This window comes from Mauremys mutica, chromosome 2, assembly GCF_020497125.1.
Source record: "Mauremys mutica isolate MM-2020 ecotype Southern chromosome 2, ASM2049712v1, whole genome shotgun sequence".
Lineage (NCBI taxonomy): Eukaryota > Metazoa > Chordata > Testudines > Geoemydidae > Mauremys > Mauremys mutica.
The window spans coordinates 207,094,878-207,110,615 of record NC_059073.1 but is presented as its reverse complement, the minus strand read 5'-3'; the positions used below and the strand labels follow the sequence as shown (position 1 = coordinate 207,110,615).

General features: G+C 41.6%; 1 protein-coding gene across 13 annotated transcripts in view; it reads right to left on the bottom strand.

Annotated features, from left to right (window-relative positions):
* The window catches only part of PDE1C (phosphodiesterase 1C), a 548,714-nt gene that overhangs the window by 69,266 nt on the left and 463,710 nt on the right, over positions 1-15,738 (bottom strand). For all 13 annotated transcript variants that reach the window (XM_045004983.1, XM_045004970.1, XM_045004971.1 and 10 more), the window contains 5 exons: positions 14,492-14,593; positions 13,033-13,153; positions 10,873-10,954; positions 5,291-5,411; positions 2,915-3,090 (listed from right to left, as the gene is read on the bottom strand). In XM_045004983.1, coding sequence (XP_044860918.1) covers positions 2,915-3,090; positions 5,291-5,411; positions 10,873-10,954; positions 13,033-13,153; positions 14,492-14,593 — 602 coding nt within the window. The remainder of the gene's footprint in view (positions 1-2,914; positions 3,091-5,290; positions 5,412-10,872; positions 10,955-13,032; positions 13,154-14,491; positions 14,594-15,738) is intronic.

The window sequence follows — 15,738 nt, the reverse complement described above, 5'->3', positions numbered from 1 at the left end:
CCTTTGGACTGCTGAACAACGCCTACAAAGTGCTAAGCACCTTCAATTTAAATTCAGTTGCAGTCAATGGGAGTTGAAGAGTCTCTACATCTATGCAGAAGGTGCTCTGTATCTTGCAGGATCAGACCCTAAGCAAGGGAGTACGAATTACAAAGTGTTTATTAAACATCTTCTCACATATAACAAAAATTCTTTTGACAACTGAATCAGAGCAATTTTCTCCAGAAAATCTACCAAAAAGAGGAACAAAACAGAAGGGGAAAAATGTCATTTTTATAAGAAGCATCAATCTGTATTTCTTTGCCAGCAGCTGACAAAAGTTAATTAATTTTTAAATTAATAAATTATGGATCACTTGAAAATATAATTAAATTAGATATGAGCCTCCCACACTTTATTAATCATTTCTGCAATAATCTAGTCTCCATAGATGGCTCAGTATGCACATTGATATTACGCCTTAGGAGGTATGATACAGTGAAGGCTTCCCAGATACCTCCCCTGGTTTTGGACTCTCTGAAAAATTTGCTAACACTTTGCAACCTAATCACAGGAGATGGACAAAACTTGGTTAAAAACTGCAGGGAACATTAATTCATATAGAGATTTATTATGATACTTCTAGAAATTTGCCTGATATTAAAATTAGTGTCACAACATGCTTGCTCTGTACAGTGCTTTTATACCTTGGGGCAGATGTTTATTCTGGTTCTTAACTTATAATTATTTAATAATGATCTTTTAAGTAGGAGGAGCTGAGCAACAAACTCACTTATTTTGCCTACGGAGTCCAAGACATTTTCCAAAAATACTATACTCAGTATAAAAACACCACACCAAGTTTCTATTGAAAATATCCTTACAAAAGACATTACAGTATTCTACAGAAATGGTAGAAATCAATTTCTTCTTTGCTTCTGATCCTAAATTGCTGTGTAATGTTGCTGTGCACTAATAAATAGCTGTTATGTGCTACACCCTGACTGTGACTGCATTCCTATAAAGTACTTTATATATTATTATTGTTGTTATTATTTTTATGTATTTGCAGTGTAATTATGTCTAGAGGCCTCAACAGAGACTGAAGTTCCATTGTGGTAGGCCCTCTACAAACATACTGAACAATGGTCTCCATCCAAAAATCTTAGCAAATAAATAGGTAAGTGTCAGGAAACAGAGGCATACAGATGTAAAATGATGTGCCCAAGGTAAAAAAAACAGGCCAGTGGCAGAACCAGGAACTGAACCCAGGTCTCCTAATTCCCAGTCCATGGCCTCACGTTCTACATCTCATTGCTCAGCCAATACGGTGACAAGTCCTGTGTTTGTAAAGGTCTTTAGAATGAAAAGTTTTGTATAAATGTGGCTATTACAAACACACCCAGAAATGTATGAAGATTTAAAAACTGATGAGCAGAGACAAACCAGAACCTAACTAATGGTGCATGTGTCCATTTGAATCATGTGACTTCTTATGTATTTTTCAGTAGAAATCCTTACTCAAAGCACTCACTGCAAATGGGTAGAAAACAAAGTTAAATCCCCAGGACTCGTTGCGGGCTATCTTACGCATTTGTTTGTAGACAATTTGTAAAGTATGTATTATCCCTGATGGTCTCCCCTGCATACAGGATTTAGATAGTGTGGGTGTGCACTTTAGATAAACAAACAGTATATACTATAATGATGACAATCTCATGAACAGCAGTCACATGTTACAGCAAAATAGATTGGCCACATACATTCAACAGTCATATACCAAAAACCATCTGGCCATGTTAATGAAACTGTAGTCATTTGGTAAACTTTCATTTGTTTTCATCAGATCTTATTGATCCAAAAAAGAACAGCTGAAACAAGTAAACTCCAATTTAAAAAGTAAGAGCTATCTGAACTAACTTGGCAAATAAATGGACTGTTTTTTGTTGGCAAGAGAGGCATAAAAGGGGTTGATGCTTTGTATGGTATGTTTTAAGCTCAAGGAAAATTGTATTTGGTTAATAAACTTGTCCCCTTCTGCCTCCTAAAGAGAATTTATAACTGAGGATGAACAATCTGCTTCAGTTAATATAAAAACTGAGCCAAGTCTTCCACTATGCCTCAAGCTCAAGTCCAAATCAGTTTGGTTAAAGAACTTGCACCCATCCCCATTCCTCACGTCTAAGAGATTATTATTAATAATAATGGATATCAAAGTAGCTCCTAAAGGTCACGGTCAAGATTGAGGCTTCATTGTGCTGGGCACTATACAAACACAGAAGAAGAAAGGAGTCCCTGCCAGAGAGAAATGTATCTTGCCCTACAGCGACATAGAGTTTGATCTTGCAAACATTTACTGCTGGGTGTATGCTGGGTGTATGAGTAGTTCTGAGCTCTAGTGAATGGGAGTCTTTATGGTATTAAGCCCCAGGGCTGGCAAGTAAGTGTTTGTAGGATAGGGTCTGTATACAGTACTGTACAATACTACTGCCATACACAAAAAAAATAAGGTAATAAAAAATCAAACAATATAAAATATACTGTCTCAGTTAATCAAGGATCTGAGCAACAGGCATTCAGCTCTGAAGAGATTTCACAAGCTGTCAAAAAGTCAGATCCTTCTTCTCATTTGGGGCCTGATCCAAAGCCCACTGACCTCCTGTTCCATTCACTTTTTATCGTCTTCTCTACTGCTCTCTTCCCCCCAACACACACACACTTCCAACACCCACGTGCACAGTATACAAAAAAGTATAAGGCTTTCAGGTGAGTTACATGGTATTCCTGGCCCCAAGTGTGGTGAGAGTTGTTGGCCTCTAGAGGCAGATGGTTTGAGAAGTCAGAGCTTACTTCAGGGCTAACTGGGTAGGAAAAAAGCCTGAAGGGGAGGAGGTAAAAGAGCTTGCAGCCTTTTATTATGAGGCTCATCTGTTACCTTTGGTTGCTTTTGCTTTCCATTTCTCCCGGTTCTGCTGCACCACCTCAGTCCAGGTGGCTTTAAAACATTTGAAGTCCACAGTGAGTATGGAACAGTTGAGTGAGGCACTTCCTTCTGACCCTGTGCTCTTGACACTTGATCTTTTAACTTCTGAGGGGCTAATGCTATTCAAACTGAGAGACAAGATCACACAATGTGATAGGAATCAGCACTTCATACACTTAAATACAGCTATGGAGTGAAAAAGACCCTAGCCATAAAGTACTACACAATCAATCAGCAAAAGCCAATATCCAAAACTTAAATTTCCTCCCTCTGTTCCTATGCTTGTGTTGGATGAACTATATCATGAGAACATTGGGGAGATCTACTTCAGAATTGATGAGACAATCTGGAGCATTGTACGAAACAGTGAGTCTAATTCCAATGTGATTTACACTAGTGCAACTCTGTCAATACAGAGGGGTAGCCGTGTTAGTCTGGATCTGTAAAAGCAGCAAAGAGTCTTGTGGCACCTTATAGACTAACAGACGTTTTGGAGCATGAGCTTTCGTGGGTGAATACCCACTTCGTCGGATGCATCCCAATGAAGTGGGTATTCACCCCTGAAAGCTCATGCTCCAAAACATCTGTTAGTCTATAAGGTGCCACAAGACTCTTTGCTGCTCTGTCAATACAGTGAAGTTGTTCCCAATTGACACCAGTGTGAGATGAGAAATCGGCTCTGAGTCTATTAATAGCGAACTTTGTGAACTTCAATCAGCTCAACACTGTTAATACCCATATATGTTGCCTAATGCTATTAGAGTTGTGTGAAAGTTCCCATTCTCACTTTGCAAAGTTTTCATTATTAAAATGGAAATTTGTGTGAAACTGCACACCAAAAAAAGTCTTGCATAACTAAATTCCAATCAATCACAAAAAATGACCCATTTTGCCCATACATAAATAGGAACTAGTGCCCTGAAACTCTGCTCTCGTCCTGGATAGATGGATATACTATGGAAGATGCTGGCTCTATAACCTTTTTATGCCAACACCTGAAAAATTACTAAATGTCTCTTGAACCTTCTCTGAAGTGCCTGAGGCACTACTTATGCCCTATCTCACCTTTCTAAAGGCCCCTGACTCAATGGTGGGCTAGAGGACTGTCCCACCTCATCTCTGGACAGTAGTCTGTATTGGCTCTTAGTTCTAGAGCACTGAACTAGAACCTCTTGTAACTTCTGGCACTGTCTGAAGCTTCAGTGAATTTTACGTATATTTAAAATCAACTTCAGATGCAAACAAATTTGGAAGGAACCCAAAGAACTACAAATATAAATAAGGATCCAGAAGGACTAATGTATGTGGAAAACTTAAGTTCCTAAACAATTGTTGACAGCAATGACTAAGGGCTGGGGGTGGAAGGGAGATGACTGACTGATAAAGGGCTTTATAGCTTGTCTAAAAGTCATTGGCTGAGCTGCAAAATTTTAGTTTCAGTTCAACCCCCTTCCCCAAAGTTCAAGGGCATTTAGAATTCAGTTTCTGGTGGTTTAGATTATAGAAACACAGGGCATGGAACCCAGCTTCAGATTCTGAACTGCCCTGGATTTAAAAGACATTCAAATATGGAATGTTGGTTTGATCCAATGTCTTTAAGTATCTGTTTAGTGTAAAACACCAAGGATGGAAACAAATTAGTGAGTGTGGCATAAGGGATAATAAGTAGGAGGAAAGAAAGAATAGGAAAATTCAGTTTGATAATCAGGATATATTGCTTAATGGTGACTTAGACTTCTGAATCATCTCCAAAGGGAAGCGGTTGAAACTCCATTGCTGGAGACATGTACAAATCAATGGAGAATCTACAGTGCCTGGAACAACCCTGCACTGACAAAGAGAGAGGCTAAGTGACCAAATAAGTCTTTTCTCGCTCTAATTTCTATTATTCTGACTATTCAGATAATGGTGAATAGCACACAGGTTACCAGATTAGTCCCCATTCAAGCCTTTTTAATATTCACCCTACAATTGTGCTGGAATTATCCCAGGACCTGCACAGGAGAAACGCTAATAACTCAAGATGGCTCCTTGATAGCTCTTATGGTGGAAGGTCAGGTTAAATGAAAGTGAGACTCTTTACATCCAAATTCCAATGAATTCTGATGTGAATATATGCACAGATCAAGCAATAATTAACCAGGTCTGATTGTACTTCATGATCAGTCCATTTCTACTACACTTCCCAAACATAGTTCTCTTCAGGTAGAAACCAGGACAGACAGAACAATGGGAGGACTTTGCTAATACCCAATGAGTCCAAAACAGAGAAGTGAGCCCTAAAAGCAGAGACAACACTCATGCCCCAAAGCAAACATAGGTACTCACCTGGAACGTCTAAATCCAGTCATACCAGAGCGGGAGGCTTCATCTATGAGTGGTGTTACAATCTTCTCTGTCATGTCTGTCAGCACAGTAAAAGTGGGCTCCACAATGAAATCAATAAAACCTGAATCAAAACACAGTGGACGTAAACAGAAGAGGTAAGTATTTATGTTTTGCCACTGCCTGTGAATTATCTAGTGTAATAGCACAGTGGATGAAAAGAATTACATGTTGAAAGAGGAATTGAAAAAAGGACAAGGAAGAATGATACTATGCATTGATCCTGACCCATGAGCTGATATTTTGCATGCAATGGTAACTCCTTAAAGGGTGGAAATTCAGAATATAAACAGATACAATAGAACTTGTTCTGCATGATTTTTTTGAGTATCTAAGCCAAATTCTTGGGACAATTGGATGAGACCAAGCTTGAAGGATGACATTTCTGGAAACAGAAAAATAAAAGAACAGTAATGATGATAGGCTTCTCTGGGTATCTATTCCAAGTGTTGTGGAGCTATGAAATATCAGTGGGTTTTTGTGAATATTCTCATTTGAAGGTTTGCCCCGCTTGTACTCATTGAGAGTTAAATGTATTCCGATTCTATTCACTTAATTTTTAACAAATTCATATATTATTTTTAAATCAGAAGGCGAAGGGAAAAATACAGAACTAAATCTTTCCCTCTATTGACTTGTGTACAAGGGGTAGGGCTGGGAGGAAATAGCATAGTACATCTTCCTGCAAGTCAGCTCTTTGTGCAAGCAACAGGGATGGATCCACACAGAGCATTTAAGAAAGCACTACATTTTGGGTCTGCTAACGTGCGCACTTATACACCAGATTTCAGCCACCTGTAGCCCTGCCCTGTAGTGACACCATACAATAACCATATGGTCAGTAAGGTACTTTAGTGTTTGTGGTCACAGATTAGACCCACTGATTTTTAAAGACAGATTTTTCAACTTTATTTTCCCCTCAGATTGTCACTGTTGAGCAGAGTTAAGGGTGTTTGGGAGCCCTAACTGTGCATTTCCATACTGTAACACATTTGGATTTATTTGTTTATAACCTGAACTCTGGATTTCTTGGGCTTACAATGCCTGATCTGGGGATACTTTACAACACCCTATAATGTATTTTACTCTAAATTACTGATACATACTCTCCACCTTAACATAGTTTTTGTCTGAGGATTATCTTACCCCTCATCTTTACACTCTGAGATGAAGGTCCCAAGGCCCAACTGCCAAGAGCAGTGGTTTTCCACTTGTGATCAAACTATGTTAAAGGGGTCCACAAAAGATTGTCATCACCATAGAACAGTGGTTTTTGACCTGTGGTCCTCAGACCTGCGGACTATGTCTGAGATTTCCAAAGGGGTCTGCACCTTCATTTGAAGTTTTTAGGGGTCTGCAAATGAAAGAAAAGGTTGAAAACCACTGGCCTAGAGTTTATTTTCATTCCATGTTAAAAAGGACACCTAGATCATGCTAGTTAGGGAATGACTTCTTGAGAGACTGCCATTCAGGAACAATCTTGTTTGATCATCAGCTTTTGTCCTGTATCTTCTGAAGCCATGATTTTCTTTCCAGCAAGCCAAAGGACAAAAATAAAAGGCTCTTGCTACATTAATCAGCTGCAAGAGACAGTGATGACAACAAAGGCCTGTTTCTAGTCAAACAAAGCTTCCTGCTGCCTTGGATAGAAAGGAAGGGGCTTCAAATAGTTTAATTCTCCTGTTGAGAAATAAAAACGTTGGCCTAGTAATTCTTTGCAATTTGCTGGGTTCCCCTCCACTTGACCAAAGGCCTGACTTTAAGATGTGAATTGTCTCTGATTGGACTTGTTCCCAACATTTTCTTTACAAAATGAAGTGGCAGGTGAAAGAATGTGTCTCTTTTGTTCTCTTCTTTTTAAAGATTTTTTTCTTGTTAAATTGTTTAATTTCTGTAGAAACAATACATGCTAAAAGAAATCCTCTCTTTGCATTGTCATGAAGCATGCTCACCTGCTGTGGTCTGTGCATCCACAACAACTAGAGCTGGCTGAAAAACTTCTGACAAAACATTTTCTCATTGGAATCTGCCAATTTGTCAAAATCAAAACATTTCACAGTGATGGTCTGATTTTAACAAAGTTCTGATGGAACCTTACCTGGTTTCCACTCATTTGGCTCCTCAGCAGCTCACCGTACAGACTGCCCCAGAGTCAGGGACCTCAGGGCTTCTGGGATCTGTGATTCTGGGACAATCCAACAAGCAGGTTGTCTGTAAGTTGGGGCTTCATTCCCTTTTGCAAAGAATTTTCAAAATTTTTGGATTTTATTCCAAATTGGAACAAAACCAGGTTTTGAAATATTGATATCCATTGCGAAAAGGAATTACCTTTCTTTGCCCAGCTCTAACGATGACCTTTCGTACAGCAGCAAAATAGAACACGGCCTTAACTCTGACCAGGAGGGAACCTCAAGAGGTGATTTAGTTCTGTCTCGCCTGATACTGTAAACAAGTTGTTGAGAGAGCCCAGAAACTCTATGTCCCCACTACAAAGTGGACTGAGAACACAAACTTATCTCACAAATGACATTCCTTTCATTTGCTGTAGATAATACACAGTACAATTTGGAATTCATGAGGTACTTACTTCTGCAAAGAAACAGTAATTACCATTCAGTAGCACTATTTGTTAAAAGCTATCAATCAGATAAGCAAATGAATAGGAGCTGAATATTTCCCTAAGAATCTGGCCTAGGACTTTGAGAGGAATCTTACCTCAACACATATTGGGGAAAGGTAAGAGTTTTGATTTAATGAAGGAGACACTAAAGATGTCAAGCTATTGCCCATATGTTGAGCAGACTGGAATGAAAACTTTATAATGTTAGAGGACAAGATTTCTAGAGAGAATGTGCCTGTTAATGCCAATTGGATACAGTTAACTGCACAAATTAAATGTAATGATAAATAGCACAGAATTAAATAAATCTCTCTCTGCTTATTGATTGAGTGCCTGTTTCTTAAGCTCTAATTGTTTGGATAATGGTTTAATTCACCATTAATTCTGCAATGATTTGCACACTGGAGGCGGTCATAAGGGTCTTTTTATTTAGAGACAAATTCTGGCCGACCTGTGCACAGAATACAAAAGAGGAGGAAGGTACAAGCGGCTTCTTCACACAGGCTTGTGCCCTGCACAGAAGCTGGGAAGAATTCCTTGGAGCATGGTCCCTGCTCCCTCCTAGAGCCTCTGCAGACGTAAAGGGCCTGAAATGGGGTGTGTGGAAGGTGAGGTCTTAGCTCCACACACCTTTCCCTCCACACTTGCCAGGAGAGCTGGAAGTAGGGAACATTGTTGTACCCCCTTCCAGAGAAGTGCAGCAGCCATGCACTGCTTGGGGGCCCCCAACAGGGATTCTAGCTGAGCTGCAGCTCCCCTGTATTTTCCAGTCCCTGCCTGGGCCCCCTCCAGCATGTCTGAGGTGCCTATGGAGCCATTTTGCCCTTAGTAGTAGTGTAGTATCTCTTGTGTGTATCCACTTTTCCATAAGGCTATGGCTGCACTGGCGCTTTACAGCGCTGCATCTTTCTTGCTCAGGGGTGTGAAAAAACCCAGTAAAGCGCCAGTGTAAACACTGCCCCAGCTGTAAATTAATCCCCTTGTACAGGTGGAGTACCTGCAGCGCTGGGAGAGAGTTCTCTCAGTGTTGGCGCCGCGACCACACTCGGACTTCAAAGCGCTGCTGCGGGAGCGCTCCCACGGCAGCGCTTTGAAGTTTTGAGTGTAGCCACGGCTCTGTGTTGCAGGTAGGGAGGGATTAACATTAAAAGGTTAGGTGACCAGACATGATTTGAATAAGAGCCTATTAGTACAGATGATTTACTGAACTGTCTGAACCTTTGGAGACTGGAAAAATAGGAATGGAAGTATCCCAAGAACTGGGACTCTGAGGAGGTTTCTGGCTCTGAAGCTTTACATGACAGTGTGAAAGGGAATGTGAGAAAACATCTGAACTAGGGACAGCCCTAAAGCACAGATATGGATCTGAACTTCTCCAAAGTTCAGGGATGTTTGGATCTAGGTTTCCATTCATCCCATGACAGTGCTGGGGACAGCTGTGAAATTTCATCCTTTTACACTTTTTTCAGCTTGGTTATAAAAAGTTTGGAGGGAAAAACTCTACATGGCAATGTAAGCCCTGGGTTAGTACAAAGCTAGTTAGCATACCCTTGGTTTGTCAACCTATGGCTTGAGTGTCTACGCTCATCTGCAACCCCAGGATAGGGATTGTTGAACCTTGAGTCCCAACCTGGTGCTTCTAGCATGTACACTGCACACTGCATTACGCGGGCCAGAGTCAAACCACCCATATCCCAGACTTCCTAACACCTGCCCAAAATGTGATCGCCTTTGTTCCTGGTGCAGTGAGGGAAAACCTGACTGTGCATAAAACTTGACTGTCCAGAGGTCAAAGAAAGTCAGCCTGTGGAACTGTGGGATATTTCTGATGGACTCCCAGAACACGAGTCCAGTGGGGCCGCATGTACACTGCAAATCCATAGAGCTAGAACTCTGGGTCCCGGCTTGACTCAGGCTTATACCCTCCCACTCCGTGAGTTCCTGGGACCCTAGGTCTAAGCCCTGGGTTAGTGGGATTTGTGTGTAGATGGAAGCGGGGTTAGGCTTGAGCCTGAGTTCAAACCCTGGGCTTACACTGCAATGTAAACATACCCAGTGTTCTCTCAGTTACTCCTGCTGTCCCTTCCACCCACCAGTCCCTTTCTCTTTCCAGTTCCTCTCCTTCCTTCATTCTCCCCATTCAACCTCAGAAGCCCATCTCCACAACTCCCGGTATCTTCTCTTGTCCCCAAACTCCTGCACGTCTCTAGGCTGCTTCTCCCCTCTTCCTTGACCCTCCACAGTCACAGATTTATTGCCCCCTCCCCATTTCCATGCCGCTCAACAATTTTGGGATCGTTCTCCCCAAACCCCATTCACAGTTTCTCCTGCGGAAGTAGGAGGTGGAAAAGGAAGCACTGTTTTGGTTTACTGCAGGCTTTCACCTCCCTTGCTGGATGGGGAGTGGGGAGATGGGGCCAAGAAGCAGTGACTGGAGCCAGTATAAGGTTGGGGGTGATGCTTGCTGACTGGAAAAGCTGGAACAGTGCTGGGGGGTTAGAAGGTTAGGGAATCAGTTAAATGAGCAAAACAATGACTTTAGTCAAAAGTTAAAACAACATGTATTGAAGCCAAGATCCCCGCTTCAAGTGTCTTCTGCAGTGCTCAGGAACCAAGGAGCAGCCGCCATACAGCCATGCATAGTGGTTGGTCCAGCAGTAGCATTTGTGTTAACTCAGTTCCCCTTTAGTACAACTCTCATAAATCAATTAAATGTGATTGCTGTTCAGCTTAGAATCATCCATTTAGGGACAATAACGCCAGTGCGATTTTTTTTCCCCCGTCTCTAAACTAATTCAAAGTGATGAGAGCCCAAAATGATCTTACTCCCGTTGGGGGGAGAATATTTTTTCCCCCTTTAAACTGCTGCTTTGCATCCTAAGTGAAGTACATTGAAATGACATACCTATCTGAGACTGAGCTACCATAGTAGACTTGCGGTCACACAGTGGGGAGAAAGGAAGCCCTAGTTCTGCTTCTTTGTCACCCTGGAGAAACAAAATTGAGAGCATATTAGAATACAGCAAGAGTCGCTTAACATCTGTAACAACTCTGGACACTGGAAGGGCCTCTCTCTTTTTTTAATTGAAGCTCATGTTACATCCTTAATTGCAAGACTCAGCTTTTTAAAGGAGAACTTTGTTTATTCTGGGCATCCAAATCCTTTTCTTTAAGAGCTTCTTGCTGGCAGGTATCACCTCACTGTCCAACTACAGGCCAACCTCCTTTTGCAGCAGCAGCACCCACTCTATTCTGCATGCTCCCCCACCCTATTCTGAAAGGGCAACTCCCGTTTCTCTTATACAATTTACATCTACATCTAAATATAAACCACATAATCCTATTTCTAAAACATCTACTCAAGTAAATCTTGATTATACAGCACTCTTTGCCTTTTGGGTGTTTCTGTGGAACACCCTGAAAACCCAAGAGGATTCTATACAGCACTTCTCATGTGAAACCAACAGGTAATAGAACTCTATTATTAGGGTAAGTCCACCAAGAGAAAGTATCAGTGTCAGGACTCCTCCTCTAGGGTTTGAGTTCTATTTGTATTTCTTTATATGCATTTGTATCTGCACAGGGTGGATCTCACCACTTCAGATTTTTCCCCCCAGTAAAATACTGAGACCCTCAGTGTGCTACAGCTGGTAGGGCAACAGCAGTCAAAAAAGCTAACAGAATATTAGGAACCATTAGAAAAGGGATAGAAAATAAAACAGAAAATATCATAATGCTGCTATATAAATCCATGGTATGCCCACATCTTGAATACTGTGTGCAGTTCTGGTCACCCCATCTCAAAAAAGATATATTAGAATTGGAAAAGGTGTAGAGAAGCAACAGAAATGATTAGGGATATAGAACAGCTTCCAGACGAGGAGAGATTTAAAAGAGTGGAACTCTTCATCTTAGTAAAGAGATGACTAAGGGGGGAATATGATAGGGGTCTATAAAATCATGAATGGTGTGGAGAAAGTGATTAGGGAAATGTTATTTACCCCTTCACATAACACACTGGACACTGTCAGAGACAGGATGCTGGGCTATATGGACCACTGGTTTGACCCAGTATGGATATTCTTATGTTCTTATGGTAGAAATTTTTTAAATTTCAAAATGTTGTCCATATTTTGAAATTAAGATAAAATAATAAACTTCAGTGGCATTTTCACTGATCTTTTTTCTCCCTACATTTCAACCATCTATGGAGCTAGTCAACATTTGGAAATATTAAAAAATTTTGAACTTGGAGAGGGAAAAAGGTCAATAAAATGTTTATGATTTTTCTTCTTTTTTTGACCAGCACTACCTTTTAAAAAGTTTGTTGCTATTAAATAAAATTTAAAAAAAAAACTTTTATTGTACTTAAAAGAAAAAATCCAACCCTTCTTAGGGCCAGTTGGAGGATCTTATGAGTATCACACAGGAATCAATCCTGTGTCTGGCCCTGTGAGAGGTTAGACCAGTCCACATGTCTACAGAAAGAGCAACATAATTTTTACCATTTATGATGATATCTCTCTGTAATCTACAATGTACTGAGCTTTACTGGTTTCCACGACTTCATAGCAAATCAAAATGGAGTTTTGAAGTGGCAGCAGAGTCAGGTCAAAGAGAAATAGGAGGACTCATTATTGAAAGAAATGATAGTCTGGACTTAATGCTGAGTGCTTTCACTTAGGTACACCCAATTCCTGAAGATCTTCAATGGTTGGCAAACTGTGTACTATGTTAGATATTCTGCCTTTTGGTCATTAGAAATACGCATTCTCACTCAGGGGTGCTCGGGATAGTTTTGCTGGATGTCTGAAAGATTGAGAATTTCCAATATATTGATAAGGACAGCATATCAGACACTAGCTTACAATCAGACATAGCAGTGGAATCTCACTGAAGTCAGATGAAAGAAAAATTGTATCTACTTTGCTGCTACAGTGGGCATCTTCCCTATGAAAAATATAAGTGAAAGAAGATGTTGACCTATAGGATCCCAAGCCCGCCCACGCCATCTCTCATTCTGTCAGCAAAACTACAAATTAATTTTGTAAAGTCCCAAGGCTACCTGTCTGAAGAACTCCTCTAGCAAGGACATGGTCCAGCGATGATGAAGGTCCCAGGCCTTGGCTGGATGACTGATGTCTGCTGTATGCAACAACAGCGATAAGGCTTTCGGCTTGTCGATTCTGCAAACCCAAATGACTGAACAAGTTAATTGTCTGCACCAGTATTGAAAGGGAAAGAACAAAAACCCAGCTAAGCAAGTAAATGAGGCCACCATAACCTTTGGCTGGGCTACTAATAGATTGATTTGTGTGTTTATATAACTTGACAACTATGAAAGATTAATCTAACTTCCCTAACATAAACCTTTCCTTTAGTAATGGAGTCATTCAAAAGCATAACAGGAAACTCAGAGCATTAGTCTCACTTATTTTCTTTGCAGAGTTTTTGTGTGCGAATGAGTGAGCTTTGAATGTTCCCAATATTCTCAGTTTGGGCTGGGTTACAGTCCATGAAACGCCAATCAGTAAATAGTTCTAGATTATTTTAGTCTGTTGACTTGCTTAAACAATTAGGGCTTGATTCTGATCTCACAGTGATAAGCATGAACAGTAATTCCATTTAAACCATGTGAATTCCACCAGTAAAAAGCTGGTGCAGGTAAGAGATCAGAAAAGAAACTCAAACTCTTTGAAGGCACTACAGAAAGCTGAAATCTTCTTAAAGCCATGCCACTGAGGGGCTAGCCCAGGAGCCATGTGAATTATGATGGATACTGCCATGCAGTAATCCCAATCTCTTGCTGCCCCAAACTGACAGGAGTGCTGCAAAAGCTATACACATAGCTCCTGAGAGGAGATAGCAGCAAGTATCATCCGTGTCTGATTTAGGTACAGTCTTGGCAGGCTCCGGGAAGATGTGTGCCAAGCCCTCCTTGGCTGGAAGAATATTACCCACAATTAAGAGTTTTGAGGGTTTGGATAAAATGCTGCGTGTGGGGTGGGGAGAGAGAGTAGAGGAGATACTCAGGGCTCTAAGTGGCTCACAGATGATCATTGGAGAGGAGAAGGCCTTCCTCATATTGTTCTGCCTGCTCTATAGCATACACTTGCCCTCTGCGGCTCTGAGATTGCTTCCCTATTGTCTCTGATTACAGAGCTGGCTCCCTGCAGTGGAGGCACAAGCTGTACTCTGTGAAGCCCGTGTTGCTCCCAGCGCCTGTGACCTGAGGCCATAATCAAGCTCTTTCACATGTGCCCTTTATCTTGTATTGTTAAGAAAAGGAAAATGAATGGGCTGGTTTATCCCAAAGCTTTGCTATTTAGATGCTGTGGCCCGTCAGAATATCATACGGGCACGTACCTGAGTGCTCACATGTGAATTCATTCAAAATCCAACAACAGAAATAGACGTGGACATTAAAGGGTCCTCCGGAGAGAGACTTTTTAAGTTTAATACAATTGCAAAGTACCAGCTGAAATGCAGCCCTTCACTGCACACAGTGTCAGGAGGTGACTCACCCTTCTGGCTGCTGCAAAGCATTCTTCATGGCTTTGATTTGTTGGAAGTGACAGGACATATCAGTGGCCAACACCATCTCTATCACCAAGGCCCTGAATTCCCTTTTGGGCAGATATCGAGCCAAGAGAAGGGAGGAAAGAGAAAGAGAAACAAGTTAAATAACACTGCTGTTTCTTTTGTTGGGTAGCTGCAAATCACTTCTGACATTTCCACTCTCCTCCACTTGCGTCACTGAGCTCTTCACTTTATCAGGGCAAAAGAGGAGAGAAAGGAGGATCTCATGTTGTAAATACCAGCCACAGAGCAAGCAATTTAGTCAGATGATTAACTCTTGCTAAGAGAAATCCCAGAGGCTTCTGACAAGTCCATTACGGTCCGCTCTTTTCAATTAAACACAAAGCTCCCAAATCGATTTCTTCTATAGAAGGCTCTTAAAAGGAAGCAAGCAGGCTGTTCAAATAGTCTGCATGCCCTGGGTAGGAGCAAGTGAACTTTGAAACACAACCGTGTATCGACTTACCTTCTAAATCAGTTTTAAAAACTAGATTAGTTAAAGAAACACTAAATGGCTTGTGTAGATGTCTTAATACTTGTATGGAAAGTTCATGTATGTTAACTTCATAGCTTGTGCAAACTGAACTTATTGCACACACTGGGGCTTCTTGCATCCCTCTTCCTCCTTCCCCCCCAACCCCATTCCCCTCTTTTTCTGGACTTCCTGAACCCTCTCCCCCTAAATCTCTTCCTTGCCAGGGCCTCTCTGTGCCTCCCCATTTTACATCCTCATTTCAGGCTCCTCCATTCTCCCCTCCATACAAGAGCTCTGAGCATCCCCATTCCCACTTCTCCCATACCTTTCATTATCCTCCATGGCAGGGGCTCTGTGTGCTCCCCCATTCACCCAGCCCTCCATTGCAGGGTCCCCCATTCCTGCCCAAGGCAGGAGCTCTGTGCACCCCTCATTGCCCTCTCCCCCACAGTAGGGTCTCTCATTCTTCCCATGCCCAGGAGGTCTGCGTGCCCCATCCCCCTACTCCCCATGCCAGGGGATTAGTGGGAATCCTAATTATTCCCTTCTCTCAATTCCCACTTTGCCCTCCATGCTAGGGTTCTGTGTGCCCCCCTTCTTCCCACTCCCCATACCAGGTCCCCCATTCTTCCCACTACCAGCGATTCCATGCGCCCCATTCTCCCCACTCCTATGCCCTTACACCCTCTTCTTTCTATCTAGGAGATAAGGCATTCT